The sequence below is a fragment of the Bos mutus genome, chromosome 16, assembly GCF_027580195.1.
Source record: "Bos mutus isolate GX-2022 chromosome 16, NWIPB_WYAK_1.1, whole genome shotgun sequence".
Classification (NCBI taxonomy): domain Eukaryota; kingdom Metazoa; phylum Chordata; class Mammalia; order Artiodactyla; family Bovidae; genus Bos; species Bos mutus.
In genome coordinates, this window is record NC_091632.1 from 18663637 (window position 1) to 18680418 (window position 16782).

At 37.4% G+C, this 16782-nt stretch overlaps 2 protein-coding genes across 3 annotated transcripts in view; one reads left to right on the forward strand and one right to left on the reverse strand.

The window, feature by feature from the left end:
- Window positions 1–3975, reverse strand: part of ODR4 (odr-4 GPCR localization factor homolog) — a 38884-nt gene extending 34909 nt beyond the window's left edge. Inside the window, exons 1-2 of one of the 2 annotated variants that reach the window (XM_070384779.1) lie at window positions 3791–3975; window positions 139–259 (exon numbers count right to left, since the gene is read on the reverse strand). In XM_070384779.1, coding sequence (XP_070240880.1) covers window positions 139–237 — 99 coding nt within the window. In that variant the 5' untranslated portion in view covers window positions 238–259; window positions 3791–3975. The remainder of the gene's footprint in view (window positions 1–138; window positions 260–3790) is intronic. The other variant, XM_070384778.1, reaches the window with a different exon arrangement.
- Window positions 3976–4078: 103 nt separating this feature from the next.
- The window catches only part of TPR (translocated promoter region, nuclear basket protein), a 63724-nt gene continuing 51020 nt past the window's right edge, over window positions 4079–16782 (forward strand). Inside the window, exons 1-13 of the mRNA XM_005893108.3 lie at window positions 4079–4194; window positions 4567–4875; window positions 6355–6459; window positions 9727–9800; window positions 11688–11784; window positions 12789–12892; window positions 13236–13400; window positions 14132–14224; window positions 14656–14736; window positions 14817–14904; window positions 15633–15773; window positions 16108–16199; window positions 16450–16647. Coding sequence (XP_005893170.1) covers window positions 4125–4194; window positions 4567–4875; window positions 6355–6459; window positions 9727–9800; window positions 11688–11784; window positions 12789–12892; window positions 13236–13400; window positions 14132–14224; window positions 14656–14736; window positions 14817–14904; window positions 15633–15773; window positions 16108–16199; window positions 16450–16647 — 1617 coding nt within the window. The 5' untranslated portion in view covers window positions 4079–4124. The remainder of the gene's footprint in view (window positions 4195–4566; window positions 4876–6354; window positions 6460–9726; window positions 9801–11687; window positions 11785–12788; window positions 12893–13235; window positions 13401–14131; window positions 14225–14655; window positions 14737–14816; window positions 14905–15632; window positions 15774–16107; window positions 16200–16449; window positions 16648–16782) is intronic.

Here is a 16782-nt window from a genome sequence, read left to right on the forward strand (position 1 = left end):
GACTTGGGCAAACCTGGGTTACATTCTTCTTCTTCATTCCATCCCTTCATCACCTAAGTTGGGTTTAACTATTAAATAGAATACTTTAACTTTAAACAAATTAGTTTCATCAATAAACACACAAGAAAAGATACATACCTGTCCTATTAAAAGACCAGAGACAAAAGCTTTTCCCTGCAGATTGATGTTTGAAAGATACTGGCCAACAGTCTCTTCTACAATGTAGGTTCTTCCCATTATTAAGAACTAATTCAACTTCCTAAATTACAAGAAAAAATATACAGCATGTTTAGGCAAAAACCAGAATTTGCAATGGCTTTTCTCATGGGGATAGTATAGAGAAACTGTACTAACCTGACAATATCCCAAACCTTGCAGTGACTGCTTACTCAATAGAACATTCTTTCTTCCAAATTGTAATTCTCAATAGAGAGTTGCAGGAAATGACTCCCAATCAACTACAGTTGACATAAGCAATAAGCCTAGTCCCATATCTCAGAAGATATGGAAAAGGAAATGGCAACCCGCTCCAGTATTCTTGCCTGAAGAATTCCATGGACAGAAGAGCCTTGTGGGCTATAGTCCATGGGGTCGCAAAGAGTCAGACACAACTGAGCGACTATCAGTCACATATCACAGATAAAGAGAACACTAAGCTAGTGAGCCACACACCAGATTTCTTACTGAAATCGACCATTCCTTGGTTGTATCACCTTTGGTAATTTACTGCAGAGCCTCTCTGTGCTCGTTTCTAAAATAAAAAAGATGATAATTTCTGAGGTGCTCAATGAGAGGTTCAGTTCAGTTCAGTCGCTCAGTCATGTCCGACTCCTTGCAACCCCATGAATCGCAGCACGCCAGGCCTCCCTGTCCATCACAAACTCCCGGAGTTCACCCAGACTCACGTCCATCGAGTCAGTGATGCCATCCCACCATCTCATCCTCTGTCGTCCCCTTCTCCTCCTGCCCCCAATCCCTCCCAGCATCAGAGTCTTTTCCAATGAGTCAACTTTTCACATGAGGTGGCCAAAGTACTGGAGTTTCAGCTTTAGCATCATTCCTTCCAAAGAAATCCCAGGGCTGATCTCCTTTAGAATGGACTGGTTGGATCTCCTTGCAGTCCAAGGGACTCTCAAGAGTCTTCTCCAACACCACAGTTCAAAAGCATCAATTCTTCGGCGCTCAGCTTTCTTCACAGTCCAACTCTCGCATCCATACATGACCACTTGAAAAACCATAGCCTTGACTAGACGGACCTTTGTTGGCAAAGTAACGTCCCTGCTTTTGAATATGCTATCTAGGTTGATCGTAACTTTCCTTCCAAGGAGTAAGTGTCTCTTAATTTCATGGCTGCAGTCACCAGTGATTTTGGAGCCCAAAAAAATAAAGTCTGCCACTGTTTCCACTGTTTCCCCATCTATTTCCCATGAAGTGATGGGATCAGATGCCATGATCTTCATTTTCTGAATATTAAGCTTTAAGGAGAATCAAATTTATGCATTCAAGAAGCACACTATGGAGACCTACTATGTCCTAAAAACTGTGCTAAAGTGGGATGGCACAAAGATGAATAATACTTGGCCTCTGGCCTTGAGTGACTCAGAGTACAACTAGAATGATGGAAGTAAACAAAAGCAATGTAATAATAACAAAAACATGCAGAGCTTTCACTCGTATAAAGCATTGTTCTAAGTATTTAACATATGGTGACATTTCACACACACACACACACACACACGTACACAGAAAAAAAAAAATAAAGACATGATTCCAAAAACCTAAAAAGAGCCATAGAGACTCTGAAGAAACACAGTAGCAGCATTCTGAATATAGGTAATAGTCATTACCTGCAAAGAAATTCCAATCTTATTCAGGGCAACAAAGCCCAGGCAATTCTAGATGTGCTGGGGTGTCTTAACTAACACCACTAAAATAAACTGCCAGTCACAGTGATTTTGCATTATTCTAAAACTAAAGCCCAGAGAATTGGTTCTGGCCTATTAGATCATCTTTTTTTTTTTTTTTCGGTATTATCTCAAAATGCATTAAATTTCTTCCTAGCTCTCAGATTTGCACATATATTTGCTAAGTCTAGAACTGTCTATCATCAGTGCCTCTATAAAGTTAAGGGCTTTCCACTTTTAGCACCTTAAGGTATGCAATTCTGCATATCAAACTCTCTTCTACTTCTCATGCTATTCTACTCCTTTCCTTCTGCCCTAAATAATTCTTAATTCTTACAAGAAATAACAATGGTAGTCACTCCAAGGTTATGATATGTAACTTTCTAATCTTACTTTTTCTAGTGTCATATACTAGCCATGTTAATATGTAAGAAACTGAATGCAATAGGAAGATGAGAATCTTTGGGTTATGAAATCTAGTTGACTGCTGGATTTTTTTTTTTCTTTTCGTGCTCCTTTAAACATTTAAAATGTAACCAATCATATTAGACTAAAGGGTAATACTAAAAATGCAGATCTTCTCTTACACAGTTCAATTTTTCCTGAAATGCTGCATATCAGCAGAAGCTTTGGAAGTTGTTAAAAATTGGATTGAAACCACTCAACTTTCCTGGAGTCTAGTTTGCTAGTCTTCAAAATAAAGAATTTGGATCATAGCAGATTTGAAAACCTAATTTTAGAATCCTGTAAGTCCAAGTATAGAACATCTGTGTTTTCCAAATAGTAGATCAATAATGATGATATTGTGGGCCCAGGACATAATACGGGCTTCCCAGATAACTCAGCGATAAAGAATCTGCCTGCCAAGCAGGAGTTGTGGGTTCCATCCCTGGGTCAGAAAGATCCCCTGGAGAAGGAAATGGCAACCCACTCCAGTACTGCCTGGAGAATTCCATGGACAGAGATGCCTACTGGGCTACAGTCCCTGGGGTGGCAAGGAGTCTGACATGACTTAGCAACTGAGCACATTTGCAAGACATAATACAGTACTGCACATACCAGTAACCTTATTTAAAGTGCTTATATAGAATATTTTAAGGTTTCCTCGGTGGCTCAGATAGTAAAGAGTCTGCTGGCAATGCAGGAGACCAGGGTTCGATCCCTGGGTCGGGTATATCCCCTGAAAGAGGAAATGGCAACCCACTCCAGTATTATTGCCTGGAGAATTCCATGGACAGAGGAGCCTGGTGGGCTACAGTTCATTGGGTCACAAAGAGTCAGACACGACTGAGTGACTAACACACACACAATATTTGAGGGGAAAGAAATCCGAATGAAGCTCCTTTCTGGTATTTTCAAAGGTGGGAGGACTACATTAGGAATGCTTCATTTTCAGTAAAGAATTTAGCAAATTCTTTTCAAGAATAATCGAACATGCAACAATTCCCAGATTCAGCTTAGAAGCCATCGAATTACAATCTGGAAATTCTGTTACGCTGTCAGGATGGTTTTTAAGAATGTGTTTAAAAATTTCTGTTCCGATAGTTTTTCAATTTAACAATATAAACACAAGGCAACATTTTCCGCAACGTTACCTTAAAACATACAAATAAAAGCGACACGCAAACTCCACTTGGTTTTTTCCTGGAGATTAAACGGAACTCCTTACATTTCTGCTAAATCACTGTTACCCACCCCTGCCACCGAAAACAAACAAAAGCACCTAAGTAAGACAAGTCTCAAAACTGGATCTGTGTTGTGTAGGAGTGTCGGTCCATATGTTTCCTATAATCTGTCCCTTTCTTTTCCTCCTTGAAAAGGCAGCTCTGTGTCCGAGTGCACACATTACACACACACACATGAATTCCACCCTCAAGCTGACTCACCTGTACTCAGACTATGCACACGTGGCAGACAAATCTGACGGACTGTCAGACCACCTGAGGAGGGGGTGAACGTGTAAGTATAAGTCTCCAGGTACCAGATGCCCGTCCGGTCCCAATTCCACAGTCAGTGAATTCATCAGAAAGCGACGGACTTCCCGAAACCCGGGGTCTCTGGAGTCAGGTGGCGCGGATTGATGACGCAAGCTGCCCCCCCCCCAAGCTTTTACCGCAGCATCTCAGCCAAAGCTACTGCGGTCGCCACCCCGCCCCCTTCTGGGCGCCATTGAGAGCGTGGCAGTGGCCCAGCGCCTGCTGTCCGGCCCTGCCAAGACCGATGCCCTCTAGTGGCTCAGTGTCTAGAAACCGCCAAAGAGGACGACCCATGACATCCCGAAGCTTTGACGGTAAGGTTGCCTTGCTCTTCGGGGAGGAACGTGGGTTAACGAGTACGATGTGGCGCCACCTCGCGGAGGAGTGGTCCACGCGCAGGCGAGAGTCGGGGGCCGGGGGTGAAAGAAGGAAGCGGAATGGGTGGTGCGGAATAGGACTGACGGAAGGGATTGGAAAAAACTACGTTTCCCAGAAGCCTGCGCGGCTTGAAGCTGGGCGGAGAGGCGGGTGAGAGGAAGCCGGATAGCGGCCCGCAAGACAGGGTCAGAGGCTACCTCTGAACTCAGATTCCCAGGGTGCACAGCTTCCGGCGGCTGCGCGCGCACTGCGAGCGCGGGCGCTGGGCGCGTCTAGTGCCGCGGCTAACACAGAGTTCTATTTCCCAGGGTCCCGCCGCGGGAGTCTCCGGCGGGCGGGCGCGCGCGAGCTACCGAGTGAGGAGGTCGAGGCGGCCGCCCGGACATCTGGGTCCTCTGTGTCTTCGCCTTTCTTTGCCGTTTCTGCCGCGTCGACCGCTGCCGCCGCGGTCCCCGGCCCAGTCGACATGGCGGCAGTGTTGCAGCAGGTCCTGGAGCGCACGGAGCTGAACAAGCTGCCTAAGTCCGTCCAGAACAAACTTGAGAAGTTCCTTGCTGACCAGCAGTCCGAGATCGACGGCCTGAAGGGGCGGCACGAGAAATTTAAGGTGGAGAGCGGTAAGTGCGGCGCTCTTCCCGCCCTTGTTTCTGGGCCCGACTCCACAGCGGATGCTGCTCTTCCCTTGCAAGCTCGCTGTGCCCACAGCTCCCCTGGTAGCATCGCTTCTCCTCAGTGGGCACCGTAGGCCTTCTCTCAACTACACGCCCTCCCGGTTTGATACGAAAGAGCTTTTTTGTTTTTAAAACCTGACTCTACGTGGACTTTCCCTTTTGTTTGTAATTAGAGTGGTCGCATTTAGGAAAACCTGACGAACGATGTCCAGCAAACCCACCGTGGTGATTGGAATCTATTTACTCGTCTCTGAGAGTGTGCGACTCTTGACTCTTCTAAGCCTGTCTTTATGTTGCACGTTAAATGAAAGTAGTTTTTGCTGTTTTCTAGTAGTCTATGTTCAGAGGCCTATGTCTAATTGATAACTTCCTGCATTTGTTCTGACTGTCGCTTTGGTCTGGTGATGAACTAAATGTACAAAAAACGAGTAGGTGCCTGAGAAGCACAGTAGACGTGCAGTATGTTTAATGTATCTTACTTCTCTCTAAAAATTGAAGTTTGATAGAAAATATATTAAGGTCTGTTTACAAATACCTGTAGTAAACCCACACGTAAGAACGTTCATGGCATAGTGACTTGAACAACGTCTAAAAAAGATTAAGATCATAGTAATTACCAGTGGTAATATGTCGATACAGAATTGATATTGAAAATTAAACCGTTTGTGTGTCTTGGTTTACCAGTTTTTGGGGGGTAGGTTGGGGTGGGGATTGTAACTGGTTTTGCTAAGTGGATTGAAACTCCTTAAGTGAGTTTTCGTTTAAAAAACCAAAACAGTTGTAATTGTCAAGCAGAATTGATGTTGAAAATTATCTGAATCCCAACGCTGAATATAGTACACTGCATTGTATTTGTTGATTTACAAAATAAACATTGAATGTCTTCCATGTGACTGATACTTTGAAGTTATCAGTTGCTTCCCTTGAAAAATTAACAAATATTTTTACATAAATTTAGTAATTTTGTATGTTCGGGTGTTATTTTGGCTATTTTAATACAAGCCTTTTTAAAACAAATCAGTTATTAACCTAAATGATTTTTTTTCCATTTAATTATTTTGGGGAGAGTTTGCTTTATGCTAAGAAGTCAGTTGATGTTGGGGGGAAATACCATGATAAATAAAACATGTTGCCAGCCTTGAGGAATTTTGTAATCTTGTGGAATAAACATAAAAATTATTTGTTAAAACCCCATTCAGGCTTTATTTTCTTTTGTCATATACGTATAAGTCAGCTGGAAATGTTGCATTGAAGTCCTTTATCGTACTGGCTATTTGTCTTTACTCAGATTCGCTCTTATATGAAGTGTGGGTTCCAATATTATGTCCTAAATCTTAAAATCAAGGTTATTAAGAATAAGTAGCAATGTTGACAATGTACATGTGTGTGTTTGATTTTTTCTTTTTTTCCTCTGATCATCTGTAGAACAACAGTACTTTGAGATTGAGAAGAGACTGTCCCACAGTCAGGAGAGACTTGTGAATGAAACCCGAGAGTGTCAAAGCTTGCGGCTTGAGCTAGAGAAGCTCAGTAAGTATTTAGTTATGTCTTTCTAATATTTTGGGGGTATTGAGGTCGGCTACTCCTTTAGACGCTTTGAAAATATTTAATTACTGTATATGAAAATATTGATTGTCCTTATTTTAATTTATGGTAATATTAGGATTTTTTTTTTTCATTCAGCAGTAAAGACATTCAAAGAGTACAGGGCTTGTTGGTCAGGAGGTGTGGGTTCTAGTTCTGACTGCTGTTAAAAGCTCTTTTGTCATATAAATCGTGATAGTGTTTATTGTTTACAAAATGGCTAGGACCGCTTGTCTGTCTACTTCCAACAGCTGTATATGTCAAGTGAGGTGTGTATCAACACATTTTGAAAAGGCTAAAGCACTATGCAACTGAAAAAGTAAAGAGAGTGACTTAATTATTTTTATGTTGAAAAATTAAAGCCTATTAGTTCCATTATAATATTTGTGTTTTAACTCTCATTATAATTTTTATAAATATTTAAAAATCTAAGGATGTAATTTCTGCTTTAAGGTGTAATTTCCTTGAAAGCTGAGCAGCCAGTTTTCTTCATAAGTTTTCTTACATCACTGATGCTGCTGCTACAAGTCCTGAAAATACATAAGATCTGAAAGATGATCTGTTTTATGTGCTTTGTTTGCAGTAGAAAAAAAGCAAATGTAGGAAGATCTTTATAGAGTTCAGTTCAGTTCAGTCGCTCAGTCGTGTCCGACTCTTGGCGACCCCGTGAATCGCAGCACACCAGGCCTCCCTGTCCATCACAAACTCCCAGAGTTCACTGAGACTCACGTCCATCGAGTCGGTGATGCCATCCAGCCATCTCATCCTCTGTCGTCCCCTTCTCCTCCTGCCCCCAATCCCTCCCAGCATCAGAGTCTTTTCCAATGAGTCAACTCTTCGCATGAGGTGGCCAAAGTACTGGAGTTTCAGCTTCAGCATCATTCCCTCCAAAGAAATCCCAGGGCTGGTCTCCTTCAGAATGGACTGGTTGGATCTCCTTGCTGTCCAAGGGACTCTCAAGAGTCTTCTCCAACACCACAGTTCAAAAGCATCAATTCTTCGGCGCTCAGCCTTCTTCACAGTCCAACTCTCACATCCATACATGACCACAGGAAAAACCATAGCCTTGACTAAATGGACCTTTGTTGGCAAAGTAATGTCTCTGCTTTTGCATATGCTATCCAGGTTGGTCATAACTTTCCTTCCAAGGACTAAGCGTCTCTTAATTTCATGGCTGCAATCACCATCTGCAGTGATTTTGGAGCCCAGAAAAATAAAGTCAGCCACTGTTTCCACTGTTTCCCCATCTGTTTGCCATGAAGTGATGGGACCAGATGCCATGATCTTCGTTTTCTGAATGTTGAGCTTTAAGCCAACTTTTTCACTCTCCACTTTCCCTTTCATCAAGAGGCTTTTTAGTTCCTCTTCACTTTCTGCCATAAGGGTGGTGTCATCTGCATATCTGAGGTTATTGATATTTCTCCTGGCAATCTTGATTCCAGCTTGTGTTTCTTCCAGCGTTTCTCATGATGCACTCTGCATATAAGTTAAATAAGCAGGGTGATAATATACAGCCTCGACGTACTCCTTTTCCTATTTGGAACCAGTCTGTCGTTCCATGTCCCATTCTAACTGTGGCTTCCTGACCTGCATACAGATTTCTCAAGAGGCAGGTCAGGTGGTCTGGTATTCCCATCTCTTTCAAAATTTTCCACAGTTTATTGTGATCCACACAGTCAAAAGCTTTGGCATAGTCAATAAAGCAGAAATAGATGTTTTTCTGGAACTCTCTTGCTTTTTCCATGATCCAGCGGATGTTGGCAATTTGATCTCTGGTTCCTCTGCCTTTTGTAAAACCAGCTTTACAACATCAAAAAACATCAGGAAGTTCACGGTTCACGTATTGCTGAAGCCTGGCTTGGAGAATTTTGAGCATTACTTTACTAGCATATGAGATGAGTGCAATTGTGCAGTAGTTTGAGCATTCTTTGGCATTGCCTTTCTTTGGGATTGGAGAGTAGGGACATCATAATATTTATTACTAGATACAGCTGGATTTTAATTTGATTGGGAATGCAAGAAGCTAATAAGAGAAAAACGAAGTATCAGTCTTCTTAGCTGAGTCCATGCCCACTGGCTATATATTTGAGTTGAAATTCTTTTTTGGCTAATTTTGGCACATCTCATTATTAAAACATGATGTATACACACGATGGTATGTATACATTTGTAATGAGAATATAAATATTGAGTAGCTGCATGTGACTCATCACCTATACATTGTTTTATCTTGGCATGAAAAATAAAAGGTTTGTAGAGCAGTAGTGCTAAAAAATTTCAAGAAAATGACTGATCACAGCTTATATGAAATCTGGAAAGGGGAGAGGGAGGAGAAGATGGGGACAAATTTAGATAGACACACTTTGCTGGGTGTACAGTTTTGTTTTTTTTTTAATGTTATTCTGAATTTGTAAGTTTAGAAAGCTGTAAATAGCATTAAAACTATATAGAAAATCTAGACTAAATTAGAATTTTTTTTCTTTTAATAAGCCAGTTTAACTTGGAAATAGTAATAATTGCTCATTAAATCACTAGTACATAATACGTGTTTTAGTGGAAGAAAATTTCAGAAAGTATATTCTTCCTAATTATTGACATAACATTTAATAGAGAAACTATAAGGGGAGGTAATACATTATAGGTGGAGATCCTAGGACTAAAAATTCAGTATTAAGTATAGCTCTTTTTAAGGCCATAAACCAGCTGAATTACAATTATCTGTTATTGTGATGTATTCTGTACACACTTTATGTGGTTTAGATATTATTTGGTTTCTTGATTTTTGTTTTTAATTTAATTTTTAATAAATTAAATTTAATTTTAATTTATTAAAATTTTAATAAATTTAATTTAATAAATTAAAAAAATTTAATTTTTAAATTTGTAAATATAGTTCAGTTTTTTATGATTGATTTAGAAGACGTCATTGAAAAATAAGGAAATGAGTAATTGCAAATACTTTCTCCTAAGAATTGTGGCTAAAATGATTGCAAATATGATTTTGCAGACAGGATAGCATATTTAAAAAGTTGTACTAGAAATGCAGTAAATTTGGGTTGTACTTAAGAATTTGAAATGCAGTGTTATACAACTCAACCTTTCTGAAACTCAGTTTCTTAATTTCAAAGTGTGTATGGGTGACAGTTGAATAAAAGCTGTCATTGCACATTTTAAGCTTACGTGTGTGACATTCATAAAATTCCTTTTATCCAGACAGTCAATTGAAGGCACTTACCGAGAAAAACAAGGAACTTGAAGTTGCTCAGGATCGCAGTATTGCCATTCAGGTAATAGTTATTCCTGTGAATAAAGCTGATTGTGAACATGAAACTTGAGGAATTTTTCTGTTCTAATTGTGCTTATTGTTCATTCAGTCAATGGGAAGATGAAATATGTTCAATTAGGAGAAGCTACTAACAAAAATGTGTATACATAAATTTCTTAGTGGGATTTTATGTTGTAATGATTAATTGGACATTCTTTTTACTTATTGGAAAATATGAGTATTTGATATGAAAAAAAACACATTTGTTATTAGCTATGTAGCTCTTAAGTCATGATTTTTAAAAAGGGTTTTTTTTTTGCATTGTAACTAAAATGCCATAAATTTGTAAGTAGGGTAGACATTCAGGCTGTATGTGCCTAGTCGCTCCATTGCCTCCTACTCTTTGTGACCACATGGACTGTAGCCCACCAGGCTCCTCTGTCCATGGGGATTCTCCAGGCAAGAATACTGGAGTGAGTTGCCATGTCCTCCTCCAGGGGATCTTCCCAACCCAGGGATTAAACCCAGGTCTCCCACATTGCAGGCAGATTCTTTACCATCTGAGCCACCAGGGAAGCCCAGGTGTTCATAGATCCATCTATATCCATCTACCTACTCACCTACTTACCTACCATTCTTTTAGAAATTACCTATTTAATGCTTACTGTTGCCCAGTCATTATTTCAAGTATTTCAGTGCAATTGGGGATATGGGTGAATCTACACTGATTAATCATTTCTTTAGAGTAGTGATTAAGAATAACAGATTGATGGTGATCACAAGGATTGCAGGCCAGTTTGTTTAATAAAGTGACCTTCAGACTCTTGGCGTTGGTTTTTAAAAAATTTGCTTTTGATTTGAAGTTAAGAAATACATACAGAAAGTATTTATTGTGGGAAAGAGTGATAGACTTGATTCAATAGAAATGTAAAATTTTCTACATACAAAGAACAAATAGAATCACCAAAAAGTATTTTCTCATTAAAAATATGACTATATATATATCTATCTTTAATACATGACTACTTTAAAATTTTAAGAAAACCATTCAAGGGGGGAAATGGGCAAGGGAGTTTTTAAAAACATAGGACTCTGTACAAATAGCCAATAACAATATGATATGTTATTCTGCTTCACTCATAATCAGGAAAATGCAGATAGGGTAACAGGATATAATTATTTTTCACTTCCCCATGTTAACATTGGTTTTTCTTTTTTTCTCTGTTGGTTTTTAAAGCATAATCTTCAGTTCTGGCATAAGGGGCTTGAGATAGGCAGTTATGACTTAAAAGTCTATAAATTGCCATTGTCTTGTTACAAAGTAATTTGTCAAAATATATTAAGGGTTTTAAGTAATTCCATTTCTGGGCCTATTTCTTGAGAAATAATTTGAACCAGGGTACAGTGATAGTCGTCAGTTTTATTTTATGACAGAAAAATTAGATGTAAATCAAGTTTCCTATGAAGGCCTGTTGAAGTAATTATATAATTATATGACACTTCCAAGTAATTAGAAAGTGACATGGGAAATTTTTTTTTAACTTTTTATTTTGTTTTGGAATATAGCCGATTAAGAAACAATATTGTGATATTTTCAGGTAAATAGTGCAGGAATCCAGCCATACATATACATGTAAGCATTCTTCCCCAAACTCCTCTCCCATCCAGGTTAGAGATTATTTTTGTGAATCTAGGAAAAGTAATCTAAAAAATCTAGAATATGAACAGAAGTATTGAGATTATGGGTAATTTTTAAACATTTTGATGTATAAGCCATGAGGAAGAAAATCCAGCAAATTTAAACCACAGCTAATGATAATTAAAATGCCAATTCCTTGTTCATTTCTTTATAATTGATCAATTTGATTTTCATATTTAAATATATTATGCTTATTCCTTTATGTGACAGAGCCAGTTTACAAGGACGAAGGAAGAATTGGAAGCTGAGAAAAGAGACTTAATTAGAACCAATGAGAGACTATCTCAAGAACTTGAATATATAACAGGTATGAAGAACTAGCTTTAACTTCTAACTTCACTCTTCTCTTCTAATAGAGCTAAGATTTAATGCCCAGTCCATTTCTATTGGCTGGTGTTTGTCATAGCTCATAGTAGATTTCAGAGTAATGTATCAGATCATTCTAAGTACTTAAAGAATGCTACAGACAAATACACAAATGAAAAACATCTCAGAATTTGGGCCAAGGTTTATGTACCACGATATGGTTTATAGTATTGAAATTGGGAACTTGTTTAGATGTTTGGTTGTAGAGGCTGAACACCTTCATTTTGTACAGGCATCTTGCTGTCCACAAGCATACAATTTAGGGACCTAAAAGGAGAGCCCATATTTGAAAGGGCAGACCGAAGGAATTAGGAAGCAAGAATATAGAATATAATACAGTTGATGTATTTAAATGAATGTGACTCTTAAGCAGTTTAATGGTATCCAGTTCCCTTTGGGTCCTTTTTCTAAGAGTTTTGAGAAATTTTATTTCTGCCAAAGAAAGAATAAATATTTATTTTACTATACAATAATAGTCAATTCAGTAACTAGTTTCAGAAAAAAAGTTACTTTTGATCAACTAGTGGGTAGGTAAAATTAAGTTTTCTCATAAAAACCTGCATGTAAGGAATATAAGAAAAATTACATGTATATCCTGGCTGGTTTTGAGTATAAATTTTTGATATATATACTTGCTTTTTAACTTAAGAAATGGCTAATTTGTGAATTTTTAATAAACTTTTGGTTAATATGAGGAAATTAATGTAATATTGTATATTTAACTTTACATATTGCATTTAAAATAACCAGTATAATTTGCATATTTGGTTGGATGCATGAATTTGGCTTCATTTAAAATTAAATTTGTGATTAAGCATGGGAGAAGCAAGTTAAAATAGAATTGAGAACTACTTATATTCGATGTTTATATTCCTAGAGATGCATTTTTGATATTTGGTTCCTCTGAGCATTAATCATTTTCCCTTTCTCTTCTGACCTTTCTAGAGGATTTTAAACGTCTAAATGAAAAACTTAAGGAAAGCAATGCAACAAAGGGTGAGCTTCAGTTAAAACTGGATGAACTTCAAGCTTCTGATGTTTCTGTTAAGGTGAGAAACAAGTAATTTCTAATGCACAAAATACAACATTTGCTTTATACTCACCTAAATTATAATTTAAATATAGGCAAATTATCTATAAAGTACTTAAAAGCCATATTTTTTTAATATCGGGACTAAGTTTTAAGACAATTTTGATTGAACTATTTTGTTTATAGGGTATTTAAATTTCATATACTGTTTATCTGGTTCTGTTTTCTGTTAAGAATGCATGCAAATAGTGATTTCTGTTGTAAAATAAAACTCTGCTTTTGTCCCTTAGCTACACACAAAATCTTTTGAATAACCATATATTAATCTTTCCCTATAAACCTTTTTTTCTCGATTTCCTTAGTATCGAGAAAAGCGCTTGGAGCAAGAAAAGGAGTTGTTACATAATCAGAATACTTGGCTCAATACAGAGTTGAAAACCAAAACTGATGAACTTCTGGCTCTCGGCAGAGAAAAAGGAAATGAAATTCTAGAGCTTAAATGTAATCTTGAAAACAAAAAGGAGGAGGTAAGTTAGTAAACTTACCAAAATGTAAGTTGTTGGTTACAACTTATGTTTGTGTGCCAACTTATAAAAATTTATTTCGTGGAATACCAAATTAAATATTTTGTAAGATTAGCGATTCAAATGTGGAGGATATAACACATAAACAATTGGCCTCAAAAATTAACCAATTTCATTTAAATAAAGAACTTAAGATATTCTTTGATGAATTTTGATAATGTCTTCTGACTTATAGTGTATCTTTCCTAAGATACATGTTTAAGAAGTGGTGGTTAGATTCTGTAAGCTAAATCCAAACATGTTCTTATGTGAGCTGCTATTTTTCATTTTCTTAAGCATTCATATTTTATATAAAATGCTTTTTTTAAAAATAATTATTTATTTTGGGGAATGCAAGGTTTTCATTGTTGCAGGCAGGCTTTCCGTAGTTGCAACTTGTGTGGGCCACTCTCTGCTTGCAGCTCACAGGCTCTAGAATGTCAGCTCAGTAGTTGTGGCCTGTAGGCTTAGCAGCCACATGGAGTCCTTCTACACCAGGGATCAAACCTGTGTCCCCTGCATTGGCGGATTGTTAACCACTGGACCACCAGGGATGTCCTATAAAATGCTTTTTTGATAGGTGGGGATTATTTAGCTTTTATTTGGCAGTGAAACTTTGTATCAAATTAGTTTCAGTTAATACAGTATCCACTACTGCCCCCACCCCCCACCTAACTCTGCATTTTTGTTTCTAGGTTTCTAGAATGGAAGAACAGATGAATGGCCTGAAAGCATCAAATGAGAATCTTCAAAAGCATGTAGAGGATCTGTTGACCAAACTGAAAGAGGTATAGTTGACCCCTTTAAAAATGTCTCTTTTATGAAAATATTGTAACACTCCAGAACCTGTTAATTGTTAAATGATTACATGTTTTGCACTGTTCCTAACACCATAAAGTATCTAGAACACTTTTATATATTGTAGTTAGGCTAAAATCACTAGAATCAGTTGTATACCACACCTAAAGTACTATCTAAAAATAAGTATGGTTAATTTTAATGACATTTAACTACTCTGCTTTAAGGTAAAAATATCAAACATTTTATCCTTAAGGTAATTCATCACTATCATGACAACTGATTTTAATTGTAGTGGTGTTTTAATCTTTACCTCTACTTTCGAAACTGAATTTTTTATCTTGGCATTTGGTAAGCATTCTAAATTCAGTTCAAATGAGACTCTTGTAATTGGTTTTTTGGTGTTTTGTTTTTTTTTCAGGCCAAGGAACAGCAAGCTAGTATGGAAGAGAAATTCCACAATGAATTAAATGCTCACATAAAACTCTCTAACCTTTACAAGGTAAATACTTTACCATACATTTTCGTGCCCTAATGTTGCATTAATGGACGTTGGGTAACTTTTTTAAGATTAAATTTTAGAGTGCTGCTGATGATTCAGAGGCAAAGAGCAATGAACTGACCCGAGCAGTGGACCAGCTACACAGACTTTTGAAGTCAACTGGAGAAGGTAAGACTTTTCAATTATGGGAAGATTGTTCCTGTTTTTAGATAGAAGGTACTGTTTTCTTTACCCTTGTGTAGATTTAGAGGTCAGATTAACTTTATTAGGGACAAAATTTGATATATAAGAAAGATGCTTAGATCAAATTTTAAATTCTGTTTCAGCAAATAGTATATTTGAAAACATAGGTAGCTAATGTTTTTCTGTTTTTTGCATCTAATAGCCTTATATGTGTTCTGATTTCTAATAGGAAGTTTTTCTTCCATTTTTGAAACATTTACTTTGATAAATATTAATACATATGGGTTTATAGTTTGGGTACTGTCTTAATCCATAAGTAAGTATTACTTTTTAAGTTATAAAGTGTATTTTAAAGTCTTTGGTTTTCTTCTATACTTGCTTTTTTTTTAATGTAAGTTATTTATGTATGATCTTTTCCAGTTATTGCTTGTGTTCTAAACATCTAAGATCAGATTAAGCCAAAGAGTTACTTAGAGCCACTGTTTTATAGTTTGAGTTCCCCTAGTTTCCCACTTTTATAAGAGAGATGGCAAAGAAGAAATAGATTCACTAGGCCACACACCTCAGGAATTATAAGTACATTAAGAGCATCAACCACAGCACCTGTAGAATTTAATATTGTCTGTTGAAGGGAAAAATAATGACTATTCTGTTTTATAAACTCAAAGATTTTAATTATGTTTTTGGTTATTCTGTCTCTGTCATGTTGTTAGCCAGTAAAGGATTTCAGGAACATATCATAGAGGTGGAAGAATCTAAAGATCGAATGGAAAAAGAAATGCTTGAGAAAATAAGGAAATTAGAGAAGGAATTAGAGAATGCAAATGACCTGCTTTCTGCCACAAAACGTAAAGGTATGGGTTAATAGACGGCTTACTGAAGGCTAGAAATACTGAAACTTTCCTACGTCATCCTCACTTAATGTCACTAATAGTGGTTCTTACTGTCAGGTGTAAGTACCATTTGATCACACGTGACTGTGTGTTAGTTTCTGGAATAGTTTTAACTATTAACACTGCATGGTTTTTAGAATTGTGTTAAATGATTATTTGTTGTCGTACGGAAGTCTTTGTAGGAATTTATGCATAATGTACAGTAGGTGTCACTTTTTGCTTGTTTTGTAAGAAATATTAGTGGCTTTAGTTTGAAATTTTCCAGAAGTATACTAGATTCTGTGTGTTGGCACAGGGGCCATCTTATCTGAAGAAGAGCTTGCAGCCATGTCTCCTACTGCGGCCGCTGTAGCTAAGATAGTGAAACCTGGCATGAAGTTAACTGAGGTAAGAAGGATCTCAAATCTTGTTTTCCATCAGCAAAAAGCGTTTAGACCTCTCTGACTCTTCCTCCCCCCAAAATTTATTCTTGTTGTTTAATGATTAATATATCGTTTTAGGGAAGGCTTTCTTGGTTCCTGGTTCTATGCAACATATAGTAAACATTTCCATCTTGTGTAATTGCTGGATGAATGTTTGTAAAGAAGCTATACAGGCTATATAATGCTTGGATTTGAAATGATCTCTCTTCTTTCAGCTGTATAATGCTTATGTGGAAACTCAGGATCAGCTGCTTTTGGAGAAACTAGAAAACAAAAGAATTAATAAGTATCTAGATGAAATAGTGAAAGAAGTTGAAGCCAAAGCACCAATTTTGAAACGCCAACGTGAGGAGTATGAGCGTGCACAGAAAGCTGTGGCAAGTTTATCCATTAAGCTTGAACAAGCCATGAAGGTTGGTTCCATTCCTAAATTTTAACTGTAGAAAAAATACATAGGAGAAATAATTTACTAAGTAGGATGGTTCTTTCTTAGAAATAAAGAATTTACCTCAAAAGCTAATTGCTTTTTCAGTGGTAGAAAGTGAAGT